The following is a 14,849-nucleotide window of genomic DNA, read 5'->3' as shown; positions in this document are numbered from 1 at the left end:
GCTGCTGGGCCGGGCTGGGCCGGGGGCGCGGGGTCGGAACCCAGCCTCGCCCTCCTCCCCGCCTGCCCTTCTCGGCCGCCTCGCCTCAGCACTCTTTCACTTGTTTTCTTGTATCGGTTCTGAGCTTTGTTGGCGTGTTTCTTGTTGCCCTTTGACTGTAGGATGCCCTTCTTGTCCCACAAACAGTCATTCTGTAATAATAGCTAAATAAAGTTGATGCTGTAAAACTAACGTCTTGTTTCTTGATGGTCAGTTTGTGTGGAATGCACCTGCAAGGGTACCTCCTTGTCTGAAAGTCGTGCTTTAAAAATAATTAATTAAAAGAGTGAGAGAAAGAGATGGAATACATTATGGCCCATAAAGAAAACCCCGAATGTCTCCTGTATTAAGGTGAAATTTTTCTTTTTTAAGAGACTTGGCTTTAACCCACATAGAAGTACCTCATGTCCCTTAGGCTTATGGTTTTCAGTATCATCTCGTGTATCTATCTTTTACACAAAATGAATTTACTGCATCTTTTACTTACCCGTTGAAAGAGAGTTGTTTGACATTTGTTTTTTAACTTCCATGAAGTCACAGTCCCTTTTTGTCTGTTACCAGTGCTAAATTTGAAAGTTAATGTTTGTTTCGTGCCTAAAAGGCATATTCTCGATCGTGTTTAGAGTAGTAAAAACGCATGTTTGGGCACCTTGCTCCTTGACGTGACTTTGACAAATTTAATTTTGGTAAACTTGTGAAATACATTACCTTTGGTGCAAGATTTATCGTTAGTTAGTACTCTTTGAAATGTAACTGTGTAGGGTTTCTTTTACAAAGATCTAGAAATCTTGAATACTTAAAAGTTGGTTTTTATTAATTTTATTTTTCATTAAAAACATAATCTTGTTAAGTCATTATAAGGTGATCTAACTTTGGATGTGCTTATAGGCCCATGGGACGTGCATGTGCACACTGATTTGGCAAAGGACCTAGGTTAGTGCTTGTGATGATCACTTCAGATTTTCATAATAATAGTTTCTTTAAGAGTGATTTGTTTGTTAATTTTATTTATTTATGTATCTATTTTTTTTGGTAGATGAAAATGAAGTTGAAAGGCCAGAAGAAGAAAATGCCAGGTTAGTGAAATTTCTTATTGATACTTAACAAATATTGTGTGGTACAGTGATCCTGTCAACAGGCTGTCAGCATTATTTGGTTATCATCATTGGCTTGAATGAGATTGGAAGACACTGAGTCCTTTATTACTATTTCAGGATGTACTCTTAAACCAATTCTGTTTGCTAATAGCCTAGGGGACAAAAAAGTTTTGAGGTAAGGGTTTGAATATTTTTCATATTAAGTAACTTCATAACCTTAAGTGAGCTCAGTAGTGGAGTATACAGTATAACCATTACACTACTAAGGAAAAAAGGTTTAAATTTTTAAAAAATAATTATTTGGGTAACTACTTTTATAACTAACTACTTTTACAACTTAACAACTTAAGTATTTCAAATTTAAAATGAAAAGTGGAATGAATGAATTTGTTATAAGACTGAAAGTGTTAGATTATCAGAAAGGTGTGTCATTTATTGAACATATTAAGGAGCTAGAAACTTATCCTAAATTCATAATAGCTCATGGATACAAGTACATGGATGGATACATGCTGACATTACTCTGACCAGATTCCTTAGTGTCTTATAATGAGGGAGGCATGATTGCAAAAAGGAGTTTTAAAGATATTTGGGTTTAAAAAGAGGAGGAAATGCCACGTCACACCCACTAGGATGACTGTAATCAAGACAGGTAGTAACAGGTGCTCCTGAAAATACAGAGAAATTGTAACTCTGATGGTGGAATTGTAAAATGGTTCAACTACTATGGAAAACTGTCTAACAGTTTCTCTAAAGGTTAAAACGTAGAGCTGCCATATGTACATGATCCAGGAATCCTACTCCTAGATACATTCTTTAGAGAAATTAAAACACACATCACAAAAAGTTTTATGTGAATGTTCATAGCAGCATTATTCATAATAGCCAAATATGAAAGTAACCCGTGTCCATTAAATGATGAATGAACAGATTTAGAAAAGTGATATATTCATAAGTTGAAATACTGTTTGACAGTAAAGAGAAATGAAGTACTGACATGTGTTAGAACACAGTTGAACCTTGAAAACATTATACTTGGTGAATGAAGCCAGTCACAAAGGACTGTGTATTGCGTTTCTAATTATTAAGTGTACACAATAGGTAAATCCAAAGAGACAGAAAGTAGTAGTTACCAGGGTAGGGAAAAATGGAGACCAACTACATACCTGTAAGATTTCTTTTTGGGATGATGGAAGTGTACTATAATTAGATAGATACAGTATTCTGTCTTCATACTTAACGATCTTCTGGTTGTATGCTTCAAATGAGTAGATTGTATGGTATATGAATTGTATCTCTGCTGCTATTTTTTTAAAAGTGAAGGGAAGAAGTGAGAAATGGAAACAGCTGACAGGGTGTTGAACTTATTCTCTGTTTAAAATACCCCTGTTTTGGACTTTTTTTTTTTTAATTATTAACTCAGTACTGTACCATCTGAAATCTTGTTATTTAATTTTGAAATGCATATATCCAAGCCAGTTCCTAACCCTGATCTCAGTTAATCACAAAGTTAGGATTTGTGTAATCTATAGTGATGAAAGTAATATTACTTCCTATCCTGTTTTTCAGTTGGTCTAGAAATTAATGATAATAACAGGATTTTGTGAACTAATTTTTATTTTATTTTCTTAATATGAGTTCTTGGCTACAATTCTTGAAGCTTATTTTCTGATTTCTTACTTCCTCAGTACACAACCTGATTAAATTGATTGGAGAGGAATCCCTCTCCCTCCCTTGTCACTGTCAAAATGTCTTCGTGTTCCTTATTAGGACTTTATTTGGAAAGCAGTTTATTTCATCCAAAGGAAAAGATCTATCTTTAAAATTTTATTTTTCTATAAAAAGCTTATAATTTTACCACATTTCTAGCATTTTAGTGGTGATAGAGAACAAGTCTGTAGGGCACGAGCACCCTGCCAAACCTGTGTTCTGGTACTCAGAGTGGTACATATTACATTGCCCTAAATGATCTGAGCTCTTGCTATTAGTTTTCCCCAGATTCTTTGTGACTAAAAAAGTGACTAACCCATCCTTGAAACTGTTATTAACCATTGCATTGTGCTATCTCTAATTGTCATGTTTCATTGATCCAAGGTTTGGTTAAATGTACTGTTTTGTGACATAAAAGAACAAGCCCCAGCTGGTTTCTGAGAAATGTACTGAATAATCATAGTTGCATGTTTTTTTCCTTGGGCTAGTGTAGAACAATGAAAATTTAACAGATAAATTTTCATGTTTTGCCCTTCATTTTGGTTTATTTGGAAATTGTATTACCAAAAAAAAAAAAAAAACACTGGAGATTAAATTGATTCCTATAGAAACTGTTTGACAAAAAGTGAAGTTTAGAAGAGATTAGCAGAAATTCAGTGAAAAGAGCTTTGAACTGTATCAACATCTGGACATTTTTCCTGGAAATGCTTTACCTAAATAATTGTGAGTTGCCTTGTACTTGAGTTTATTTATCTATAAGATGAGGTTAATGGTTAATTTCCACTATAAAAATTGTAGTTGTTAAAAATATAAAAAACCAATTGCACTACAGTACTGGAAATCTGACTTCATGGATAATGGCCATATGCTAAGTCTCGTGAGAATAAGAGTGTTTATTATTATATAGCAATTTTGTTATAACAGGGCAAATTCAAATTAATAACTAGCCTTAAAAAAGTATGTCATGTGTGAAAATTAGATCTGGAGCTCTTCACTACCAAACTGGAAGGCAGTCTTAAATGAAAATTAACTTTTTAAAAAATCTTAAAATGTATTTTTTATTTGACAAAGGACATATATCCAATAAGATGAAACTATAAAATGAGGAAGAAAAGAGGAAACTGTTACATAGCCCTTGGCAGTTCCTACAGTACCTCAATGTTCAAGGTAGTTTTAGGGTAAATAAGATTAAGTATGATGCATATTTTAAAAATGTAAAAAACTCAAATTGTATCCCACCATCAAACTGCAAATTTGGCATCATTAACAAACTGTGGGTGCAATTCCATTTTACTTCCAGTGTTGAATGTACATGTTTTGTGTAGGCATTAGGAATAGCAAAGTAAGACAGGCCGTTTTTACCATCTTTTTTCTTATGCAACAGACAGTAATTTCAAGAAACTATCAAACGTAGCTTAAAAATGCTACAATGCTCCATCCTTACTTCAGAAAAGTAATACAAAGCATGTGCTTGTTTTTGTCGCTTGTAGTGCCAATCCTCCATCTGGAATTGAAGATGAAACTCCTGAAAATGGCGTACCTAAACCGGTAACACAAGATCTGGTTACTTCTCTGTTCAAAATCTTTATCGGTAGTTTCCCGTTCACGTGGGAAAAAAACCAAAATTTAGCATTACTTGCAGTATTTCGCATGAGAATTAGTGGGAGGAAACTCTAGACGAAATGGAGCATTTACCAAGGCTTAATGTTCATTGCTTTAATAAAAGAGCAGTTTATTATTAATAATAATAGCCTAGTTTTTTCAAAGCAAGCATTGAGTCTTGCAACCCAAGTTTGTCAGTTGTTTTAGCAGATATATCTATATTTTATTTATATATATATATATATGTGACCGTCTGACGTCATGCCTATTAAAAGTAATGTTTTGCAGGTAAACAAATCATTGTTCTTAGGAATATTTTAACATGTTTTAATCCTGTAAAAAAGAACTTGTATTCTGCAAGCTCGAACTTGTATACAAAAAACTATTTAGCCTACGAGTTCTACTTTTTTTAATTTTGCTCTTATGTGACTAAGCACAAAACAGCCTTTTAGAGTCAAAATAAAACCTTTGTGTATGGCCCAACTTTTACTCATAGAAACAAAGTATTCCCTCAGTCATTTGCAGGGCCTCTACTGTGTGTAAACGATTGTCAGGAGTAAGTGAACTGTTTTTTTAACTGTTTGATGATATTTAACCATGACTCTGTGACCCTTAAAAATTGTTTTCCTTTTACCTTCATGTTCTTTCTGTTAAGAATTCCTCAAATTTTTTTAAGTTTATCTTCTAGATATTTTAGTATGTTGCCTTAGATCTTACTTTTAAGAGGAGCAGTTCTTAATAGGAAAAATACATACAGTGTTATTTACAAAAAGACAATGAAAAACAGTTTTACTTAACATCGTTATCCTTTTGTCATGTACAACTTCCGAGTTGTAAATGAGTTGAAATAGGCAGCAGCACTATAACTTTTTCCTTTACAAGGAGCTCAAAAAATGCAAAACAGTTACCTTTTCAGTTACTCATCTCAAATCAAAGGTTGAAATGGATTAATGAGTGCATTTTGTGGTTATTTTTTTGGTGTAGAAAGTGACTGAGACTGAAGATGATAGTGATAGCGACAGTGATGATGATGAGGACGATGTTCACGTCACTATAGGAGACATTAAAACGGGAGCACCACAGTATGGGTGAGTTATAAGTAACAGTTGTATGTGCTTAAATCAAAGGCAGTGTGCCTGTATCAGACAATTAGTGATTGATTCCATTGTTTTTACAATTTTCCATCTGACCATGATATGAATTCTTATTAAAATTTCATCTGATAAATTGCTAAGACAGTAGGTACAAGTTCTTGTCACAAGGAAAAAAAATATTTGTAGCTATCTGTGGTGATGGATGTTAACTAAACTTACCGTAATCATTTTGACAATTTATACATATATCAAATCATTCTGTTGTAAATCTAAAGTTAATACAGTATTATATGTCAGTTATAGGGCTTCCCAGGTGGCAAGAGTGGTAAAGAACCCGCCTGCCAGTGCAGGAGACATAAGGGACAGGACACAGGTTTGATCCTTGGGTCGGGAAGATCCCCTGGAGGAGGGCATGGCATTCAAGTATTCTTGCCTGGAGAATCCCATGGAAGCAGGAGCCTGGAGGGCTGTGGTCCATAGGGTGGAAAAGAGTCAAGATACAACTGAAGCGACTCGGCATACATGCGTGCATCTAGTTGCATATCATGATGTAAAGGGATTTCAGAATGAAGTTTTTTTTCCTAAATATAAAGTTAGGTAAACTTGTGTGGAAGTAGCAGTTTTTTATTCTTGAAATTGAAGTGTTTTTACAAATTAATTGAGTGCCACAGATTCTTTAATTAGAATTAGAAAACCTTAAATTGTTGTTTGCATCTATATTGTTTTTAACATTTTATTACTTTTCCAGACCTGAGTTTAGGTTCTTTAATTTTTTTGTTCAATAAAAACAATAACCAAAGTACTTCTTTTTGCTTTTTATAGTGTATTTTTCAAGTGGTTAATAATCCTGAGGGCTGTTTATGCCAATATGTTGTCTCAGGGTTTATAGTCTGTAAAGCTGGATCAAGCGAATGGACTGCTGAGGAATAAAGTACGGATTGGGATTATGTTATGGTGGTAGAATAAGAGTTGACGTTGTTTCTGTGCTTTTCAATTTGGATGTGTACTGTGGTACTAGTACATTGAAAACAAACTTTTCGTTAATTGCACTATCGTTTATTAGGCAGTCTTATCTGAAATGGAACAACATATGCATAAATGCTTTTGAATATTTAATCTAGTAGAGAAATTTTTTGAAGTTATTTCAGGAAGCTTAAAGGTAATTCAGTTGTCATAATCAGTTTTGCATTATAGTGATGACTGCTTGTGGAATTTTAAGACCCTAGCAACTTTTGGAGGGGCAGGATTTAAATGATTCATGTTAGGGTAATGCTTGATGTTCTCCTCATCTCCACTTAAAGTAAATGATTAGTGTTGAGCTTGTGATATTAGTAAACCCTTATGGTAATAGGCCTTTGTCATCTGGGCTTCCCTGGTGGCTCAGATGGTAAAGAATCTACCTACAGTGCAGGAGATGACCCGGGTTCAATCCCTGCGTTGGGAACATCCCCTGGAGAAGGGAATGTCTACCCCCTCCGGTATTCTTGACTGGAGAATCCCATAAACTGGAGGAGCTACAGTCCTGCTGGCAGGCTGCAGTCCATGGGGTCACAAAGAGTTGGACACAATTGAGTGACTAACATCTTGACTTCCTTTTTCATTTGCACTACGCAGAAGGAACACTTTAAGATAATACCATAGTATTCATTGCATTTTTAGGAAGTATTTGTCCTCTAAAATTATTTATATTTGCAAGTATAGAAGAATTAAAGGAAATGGTGATTATTTTTTACTAATATGACCAATTTTGGGATAAGACTTTCATACAAATATTAAATACACATAGACTCCCATAGTACTTTATCTGAACTTTATTTCTTATAGCAGTTTCATGGATTGTAATTATGTTTGCACGTTTATCACAGACTCTGAAATCTTTGAGTAGAAACCATGGTTTATGAATTTTCCTATTTCTTACAGTGTCCTACGTATGGTATTTAGTAGGTGTTTATTTAGTAAATAGACTGCATATTAAAAAACACAGTTGTCTTTGAACTTTTTTCTTCCCTAAACATTTGACCATGAGAATTTTCAAACATTCAAAGAAGTTTAAGGAATTGATGTGGACACGTGTTTACTCATCAGCTGGATTATATAATTTATGTTTTGCTGTGTTTGCTGCATCACCTGTCTACTACCTACCTCCATGCCTCCACCCACTCATCAGTCCATCTTTTCTTTTGTAATTTTTAATGCATTTCAAACTAGGTTACAGATCTTTCTGGAGAGTATAAAGCTTTTTTAACCTTGTTATCTCAAGATATAGCCATTGAAAACTGAAAGAAAGCCAAGGAGAAAATAAAATTTAATGAATATTTACTTTGTGCAGTGTTTTCAGAAGCAAATTTAAAGAGCAAATTGTTTTTAAGGAACAATGCTAAATTGGTTTATTGTAAGCTGGTAGAAAGTAACAACTAGAATTGTTGTAGGTAACATACTTTTTGTTACCGAGTTTATTGTATCTATAAGTAAGGTAGGAAGAAAAGCAGATCTTAGGGTAGGAATAATTTACCTTGTGTAGAAGAGTGGCTTCTCAGCTATGTCTTTGAAATTCATCTGCTCATTCATTAAATACTTTTTAAAGACAGCTTGTCTGGCATTCTGTTAATTGATGATGGGAATATAAACTATTCTTGTTTATCAAAAGTAGTGAGGAAGACAGACGTGAGCAAACACTTTCTAGCTAAGCAGTGTAAGTGCTTAGCTAGAAACATGTACAGTGATTTAAAAATTTTGAGAGGACGGTTGCTAAAAGTCTACGTGTGTTGAAGAGAAAATTCTAGAGGAGGTAGTATTTAAATTTGTTTCAATAATTCTTGAGACAGAAGGAAATGCACTGATGGTTTTTGGCAGAGGAAGCTACTTAGATACAGTGGAAGCATGACTTAGAGGAACCAGAATGCTGGAGAATAAGGTAGATGAGGAAGGTTGCTTCTTTAAACCACAGAAGAGGGAAGTTAGTACATTTTTGCCATGTAATCATGGTAAAGGTTATTAGGTCGGTCACATTTGAAATAAAACTCCAGCAGATGTAGTTGAGATGTGCTAGACAGAAATTATTTAGTAGATTTGAAGTAATCATCTACATGGGGTGATAAAACTAAGCCAGCATCAGTAATATAGTGATAGATGAAATAATTTGATATATATGAGTAAAGAATAAATGGAAATAACGTGGGTAATGGTTGGTTATAGATGGAAAGGGAGATAAAGGACTCATTGACCTGGAGATTTCTAGATTAGTTCATTGTGTACATAGCAGTGTATTACCATATACGGGTAAGGTGGGAGGAGCGGGTTAAAATAAAATTTCTTGGTATATTTAATTTGAAGTTCCTTTAGACAGCCAGGTACATAGGATCTAGCCCCTAGAGAAGCCTGACATCTCATGGTGGCGGGGTAGCTATTGATTGGTATCAGATTTACTTGAATACAGTTTTCCAGACAGCTAAGCCTTTTTACTCACAATGAATGCAAAGGCTCGGTGGCATTAAAAAAGAAAAGTAACATTTTAAAAGGCACAGTGGGGAATGGAAAGTAGCTGGGTGGAAAGTAAAGAACTTCATGTAATGAACTATGGTAAGCCATAAATACTGTTTTGATTTATCCTTTAGCAGTTCTGTAAGAGGACCATTTGGAGACAGTCCTTGGTTTTTGTACTTTGACTTTCAAATAGCTGGGACTTTTGTATATCTTATATAGATACCTCAGAGTGCTTTTGCTGTGCTGAACTTGATTGTTGAAGAGGTAGGAACCATATTTGTCCAGTTCCTCTTTCTCTCTGCTTAGCTTAGAACTATATGTGATACATTGTTGGTACTCAAGCATTTATTGTTGTGTCCGACACTTTCGACCCCATTGACTCCTCTGTCAGGTTTCCCTGTCCATGGGATTTCCCAAGCAAGAATACTGGAATGGGTTGCCATTTCTTTCTGCAGGGAATCTTCCCAACCCAGGAATGGAACCCATGGCTCCTGCTGCTCTCCTGCGTTGCAGGCAGGTTCTTTACTGTTAAGCCATGGGCAGAAGTATTTATTAGATGAATTAATTAGTCAGTGAGATGATAAAACCTTTAAGTTGGTAATGATGGTCCTCCTTGATAGTAACAGTTTTGTTTGGGCTACCTTATATTTCTTACATTTATAGCAGTGGAGCTTTATACAAATATTTGAGTATTTTATTGAATATAGCCTTACTTTTTTTAGGCAGAATAACCTAGGTGTCACAATTAACACATTGGAGACAAAAGATGAACATTATTAGGCAGGCAAGAAGCAGTGAGTTTTTGCAAGTCCAAATGAATGAGTAGGAGATGAGGAAGTAAAAACTAGGCATGTAAACTATTCTTTCCTTTCCAGCCAAATTTCTGATTAGTTTGTAATAGTGGAATATTGAATTATTTACAGGTAGGTTTTTAAGATGGAAAATTAATCATACTTTTAAATAAAATTGTTTTTATCTTTTATTAAGCAAGTGACAGACTTTTAAAATTTAAAACATTTTCTAAAATGTTTGAGTTTAGTGTCTGTCTATCCAGTTAATATGTGGTTATATAATTTATATGTACATACTGAATATTTTGCTGTTTTCATTTCAGCATTTCACGATAATTTTTATTATTTTGCTTTTAGGAGTTACGGTACAGCACCTGTAAATCTTAACATCAAGACAGGAGGAAGAGTTTATGGAACTGCTGGTAAATTTATATTTGTACTTGCATCAGTAGGAAAATAGGGCATATATCTGAATAAGTCATGAATAGATGTTAGTTATTACAGCTCAGTTAAAAAGAACCGTTTTGACCATATATAGTCGCTAGGAGTTGGACACGACTGAGTGACTTCACTTTCACTTTTCACTTTCATGCATTGGAGAAGGAAATGGCAACCCACTCCAGTGTTCTTGCCTGGAGAATCCCAGGGACGGGGGAGCCTGGTGGGCTGCCGTCTATGGGGTCGCACAGAGTTGGACATGACTGAAGTGACTTAGCAGCAGCAGCAGTGGGCACTTTCCTGTAAATGGCTGACTAATAAATACTTCAGGCTGTGTGGGTCACATAGGGGTCCTGTCATGTGTATGTTTTTGTTGTTGTTTGTTTGTTCTACAGCTTTTTTAAAGGGTAGAAATCTTTCTTAGCTCACAGAATGTATGAAGATAATGATTTAAAACAGGGAAGTTTCTTGGTACAGGAATCCCTTATTATAAACAAGAAGTCTCTAATCTCTCTGTTTTATCTTATAACTACACCATAAACTTTGACCTCACTTTTTATTTGTGGAAACGTTACTACTTAGTGTGAAATCTTGCCACAATTAGTGCTAGCATTAGCAGTAGTAAAAAGGTGTCATTGTTTTCTGTTTGTCTGTGGTATCTCTCACTAATATGGTTCCTTTACCGTTTTGTAATTTTCTAAAGTAGGAACGAAAGTCAAAGGAGTAGATCTTGATGCACCTGGAAGCATTAATGGAGTTCCACTCTTGGAGGTAGATTTGGATTCTTTTGAAGATAAACCATGGCGTAAACCTGGTAAGATTATTGTGGATTATATCAGTTTAAAAAAATTTTTAGTATAAATAATCATTAGCAAAGTTTTTTTCAGCATCAGTATGAACAATCATTAGAAAAGTTTTTTCAGCATAGAATATTATTTTTTAAATGTAATTTTTATTGTCTTAAGCACACAAGTAATAATGACTTATATTATTAAATCTTACAGGTGACCTAGCATTATATAAAAGTAGACTCATTGTTTTTATTATAATGCCAATTCTAGAGGAAATCATTTTGGTCAAAACTTTGTATAGTTCTGTTGCTTTATGGTGTTAATTGGGAGAATTGGTAAAATTAGAAGAGGTGATAAGACTTAATAGAACTCTATATTTTTACAGTTTATTATATTTTATGTACTACATAAAAATAGAATTGAAATCATTTGTACACTGAAAGTGTGTTTTATCTTTAGGTGCTGATCTTTCTGATTATTTTAATTACGGGTTTAATGAAGACACCTGGAAGGCTTACTGTGAAAAACAGAAGAGGATACGAATGGGGCTTGAAGTTATACCAGTTACCTCTACTACAAATAAAATTACGGTAATTAGTAAATATTCCAAAATACCCCAGCCTTTTCTACTGTCCCAATTTTATTCCCTAAATACATCAGTTTTTCCCTATAAAGGTGGTTAAATGCTATATGATAGTTTAAAAATTCCATTTTACCGTGTTTGTTTTTTTCCCCTCCTTCCCTTCCAGAGTTTCATATTAATGATTATCTGATGTTTTTAGTTTCATGTTGCAGACTAGCCACAGCTGGTTTGTCTTTATGTGGCCTGTCAATTAAAAATTATGTGGTATCTTAATGGGGAATATGTTATTTAACTTAGGCCGAAGACTGTACTATGGAAGTTACACCAGGTGCAGAGATCCAAGATGGCAGATTCAATCTTTTTAAGGTGAATTTTAGTAAATTATCCTTGGTTGCTCTCATTTTTTGTTCTTGAGTCTGCTCCCATACCACTACTCAAGGGACAAGATTAAAATGGAAATAGCTACCTTTTTTCCAAATCTTCAGCTTCCTGGTGACTTACAAATTTGCTGATTGTTGTTTTATCTCCACTTTTGCAAGCATGTGAATTATAGCCTATTATACTAACAAATGCAAAGTAAAACTATTCTTGCTATATGTTGTGATTTTATTTTGAGTCAAGTGTATGTTTGTTTGTAGGATATAAAAGTTCATGCCAACAGGCTAAGCACTCATTGTAGATCCTGCTGTAATTTTTATCAGAATTGGAGACTTATTTTTCCTGATTTTCTGTTAAAAAATGGTAAGGTAGATGGCATACCCTGTATTATCTGTGTGACACTGAAATCATTGATGTGATGTCTCTTATAGTTTAGGGTGTCTCAAGAATCTTAGGTATTCTTTGAGAGTCGCCAAGAAAGACTCAACAAAATTAGGATAAAGTCATTGATTTTTTAAATGAATATTTAAAAGGAGCATGTTAGTGAGGAACTTGTAGGTTGATACCACTTGGGTATCAGGTCTGACTTTTTGCTTCTCTATTCCATATGATCATTCCAAAGAATAATAATATATTTTCATACTTGTGTGATACACAACATCCCACAAACTTTCTCAAAACCTGATTATAAACTCTTCTTCCTTTATCTTAAGTCTTAATTCTTGATTCTTGTGTGGAGTGACACTGGGATGTCAGTGACTGGGAGTGATTTTTAGTTTGAGCTATACACTCAGGGAATTTTTATAGGCAGGAACTTTTCTGTGTCCCTTTTGGGGCTTATAGCCCTGTCCTCCAAAATACTGCCTTATGCAATGCATGTGCTATATCCGCAGATGTAGCCGCTCTGCTGGACACAGTTCTGTATAGAGAATTTAATTTTAATTTACATCCTACTTTGGGTAAGTATTTGGTTCTTGTTCTGCTGTAAATATTTTGAAAGTGTTTGATGTCTCTCTTATTTTAAATGGTCATCAAGTTATTTTTGATGATACCTACTTATTTAGACATTGAATATACTGTCTTTTACAATTGGAATGAATAGTTAGAGAAGTTATCTTGATGAGGAAATAGTTTGTTGGCAATGGTGCTTTTCATTTTCTTCCGACAGAAATGAGAACTGCCTTTTTAAACTTCCAGTTTTTGTATATTTTGTGTTTTCTTGCAGTAAACTTCTAAAAGCAAAGAATAAGAAGAAACTGCTAGGGTCTGGTCTTTTATTGAAGATAGCCATAGTGAATAAGTTATACATACAATCTATCAAAAAATTATTTTGAAGTTTCTTTTGATCATGTGAGAGGAGATTGATTGTTCCATTCTGATTTATTTACTTCTGAAGGAATAAGGACTTGAATTTGATAGCTGTAGTCAAATTATTTAAGAAATCAGCCTTATTGAATCAGAGAGTTAGTTCTTTTTGGAGAATAGAAGACATGGCTTTGTAGGGTGTAGTTTAATTTTAGAAAGCCTAGAAACCAGGAAGATGAGTTGGAGGAATTACTGCCTGTTCGTGATTAGGACAGTGAGTTACAAGTAATACTGTTTTGGTGGCAGTGTATGGTGTAGCTGAATAAAGTCCAAGCTCTTGTCCACTTCTCTACCATTTGGAACTGTAATTATTAGGATTGGTGAGAAGGAGATAGAAGGAAAAAAACTCGCCCAACTTTATTAACATATCTGAATGCCTTCATTGTGCCCAGCCCTGTGCTACAGTAAAGCAGTCTTTGTGTTCAGGGAGCTCATGATCTGAGTGATGTGTACATACAAACTGATAACCATATTGTATTGTGAAAGTCTTATATTCGTATATTAACAAAATACAGTAAGGAGTTCAGAGGCGAGAGTGGGTTATCCTACATTGCAGAGTCTAGAAGGATTCAAATGGGATGTGATGAAAAATGAATAAGTTTGCATTACTAGGAGAGAGGAGAGTGGAGAAGATTGTAGGCAGAGAAAACAATGTGAACAAAACCAGATAGTGTGAAAGAAGTGTTGAGAATCGATGAAAGATAGAGGAGAGAAGCCTGGAAATGGTAGAAATGATGTGAAAGACTAATGTGCAAGTACCCTACAGACGTATGGATAGGTAATAGGAAGCCATTTGAAAGTTCTTGGGTATAAGAATAGCATAAGCAAATCTGGTTTTCAGAAAAAACAGTTGGTAACCAGGGTGGGCCACAGAGTATAAAGGGTGGAAATGTGAGTCAGAGTCCAGATAGGAAACTGTTGGAGTACTATGGGCACAAAATGATCAAGGACTCAGACTGATACTGGGGAATGGACAGAAGAACAGGTTTTTTAAGTTATTTTTATATCTAATACAAAGATTTTTTTTTTATCCTTAGTTATCTGAGGGACAGCCAATCAGCATCTTTAAAATAACTTTTAAAGTTTTTATTAAGTTAAATTTTCAAACATACTAACAAGTAGATTTGTTGTTTTTGTTTGGTCACTAAGTCTGTAGACTCTCTGGGACTCTCTGGAGTGGGTTACCATTTCACTGCACAAATGAACCAGCATGTGTTTATTATAGTGTCTCAAGTGATTTATTAATGTTTTAACATTCTTAAAGTCTTTTTGTACACTTCAGTATAAAGTCAATTGAGTATGAAAACAATTGTACAATTATATAACTGAGAGTGAAGGCAAGAAAGAAGTGACTAGTAAGAATGGGTGATATGTATAAGAAAAATTGACCACAGCCTTCTCTCAAAATATCCAAGTTTGTGTGTGCACACCTGCATAGGTTTCCCACCCGCCCTGCCCCCAGCTCTGTGGAAGCATTT

General features: G+C 34.6%; 1 protein-coding gene across 8 annotated transcripts in view; it reads left to right on the top strand.

Annotated features, from left to right (window-relative positions):
* Window positions 1-14,849, top strand: part of FIP1L1 (factor interacting with PAPOLA and CPSF1) — a 68,156-nt gene that overhangs the window by 3,850 nt on the left and 49,457 nt on the right. For 2 of the 8 annotated variants that reach the window (XM_010859707.1, XM_010859699.1), the window contains exons 2-9: window positions 928-972; window positions 1,076-1,115; window positions 4,337-4,394; window positions 5,433-5,536; window positions 10,174-10,238; window positions 10,961-11,068; window positions 11,505-11,635; window positions 11,926-11,994. In XM_010859707.1, the coding sequence (XP_010858009.1) occupies window positions 928-972; window positions 1,076-1,115; window positions 4,337-4,394; window positions 5,433-5,536; window positions 10,174-10,238; window positions 10,961-11,068; window positions 11,505-11,635; window positions 11,926-11,994 (620 nt within the window). Of the gene's footprint in view, window positions 1-927; window positions 973-1,075; window positions 1,116-4,336; window positions 4,395-5,432; window positions 5,537-10,173; window positions 10,239-10,957; window positions 11,069-11,504; window positions 11,636-11,925; window positions 11,995-14,849 lie in introns of all 8 variants that reach the window. The other 6 variants (XM_010859702.1, XM_010859701.1, XM_010859704.1 and 3 more) reach the window with 5 other exon arrangements.

This window comes from Bison bison, unplaced genomic scaffold (assembly GCF_000754665.1).
Source record: "Bison bison bison isolate TAMUID 2011002044 unplaced genomic scaffold, Bison_UMD1.0 scf7180017864458, whole genome shotgun sequence".
NCBI classification, from domain to species: Eukaryota; Metazoa; Chordata; class Mammalia; order Artiodactyla; family Bovidae; genus Bison; species Bison bison.
The sequence above is the reverse complement of the archived record's forward strand: the minus strand, read 5'-3'. Positions and strand labels throughout refer to the sequence as shown.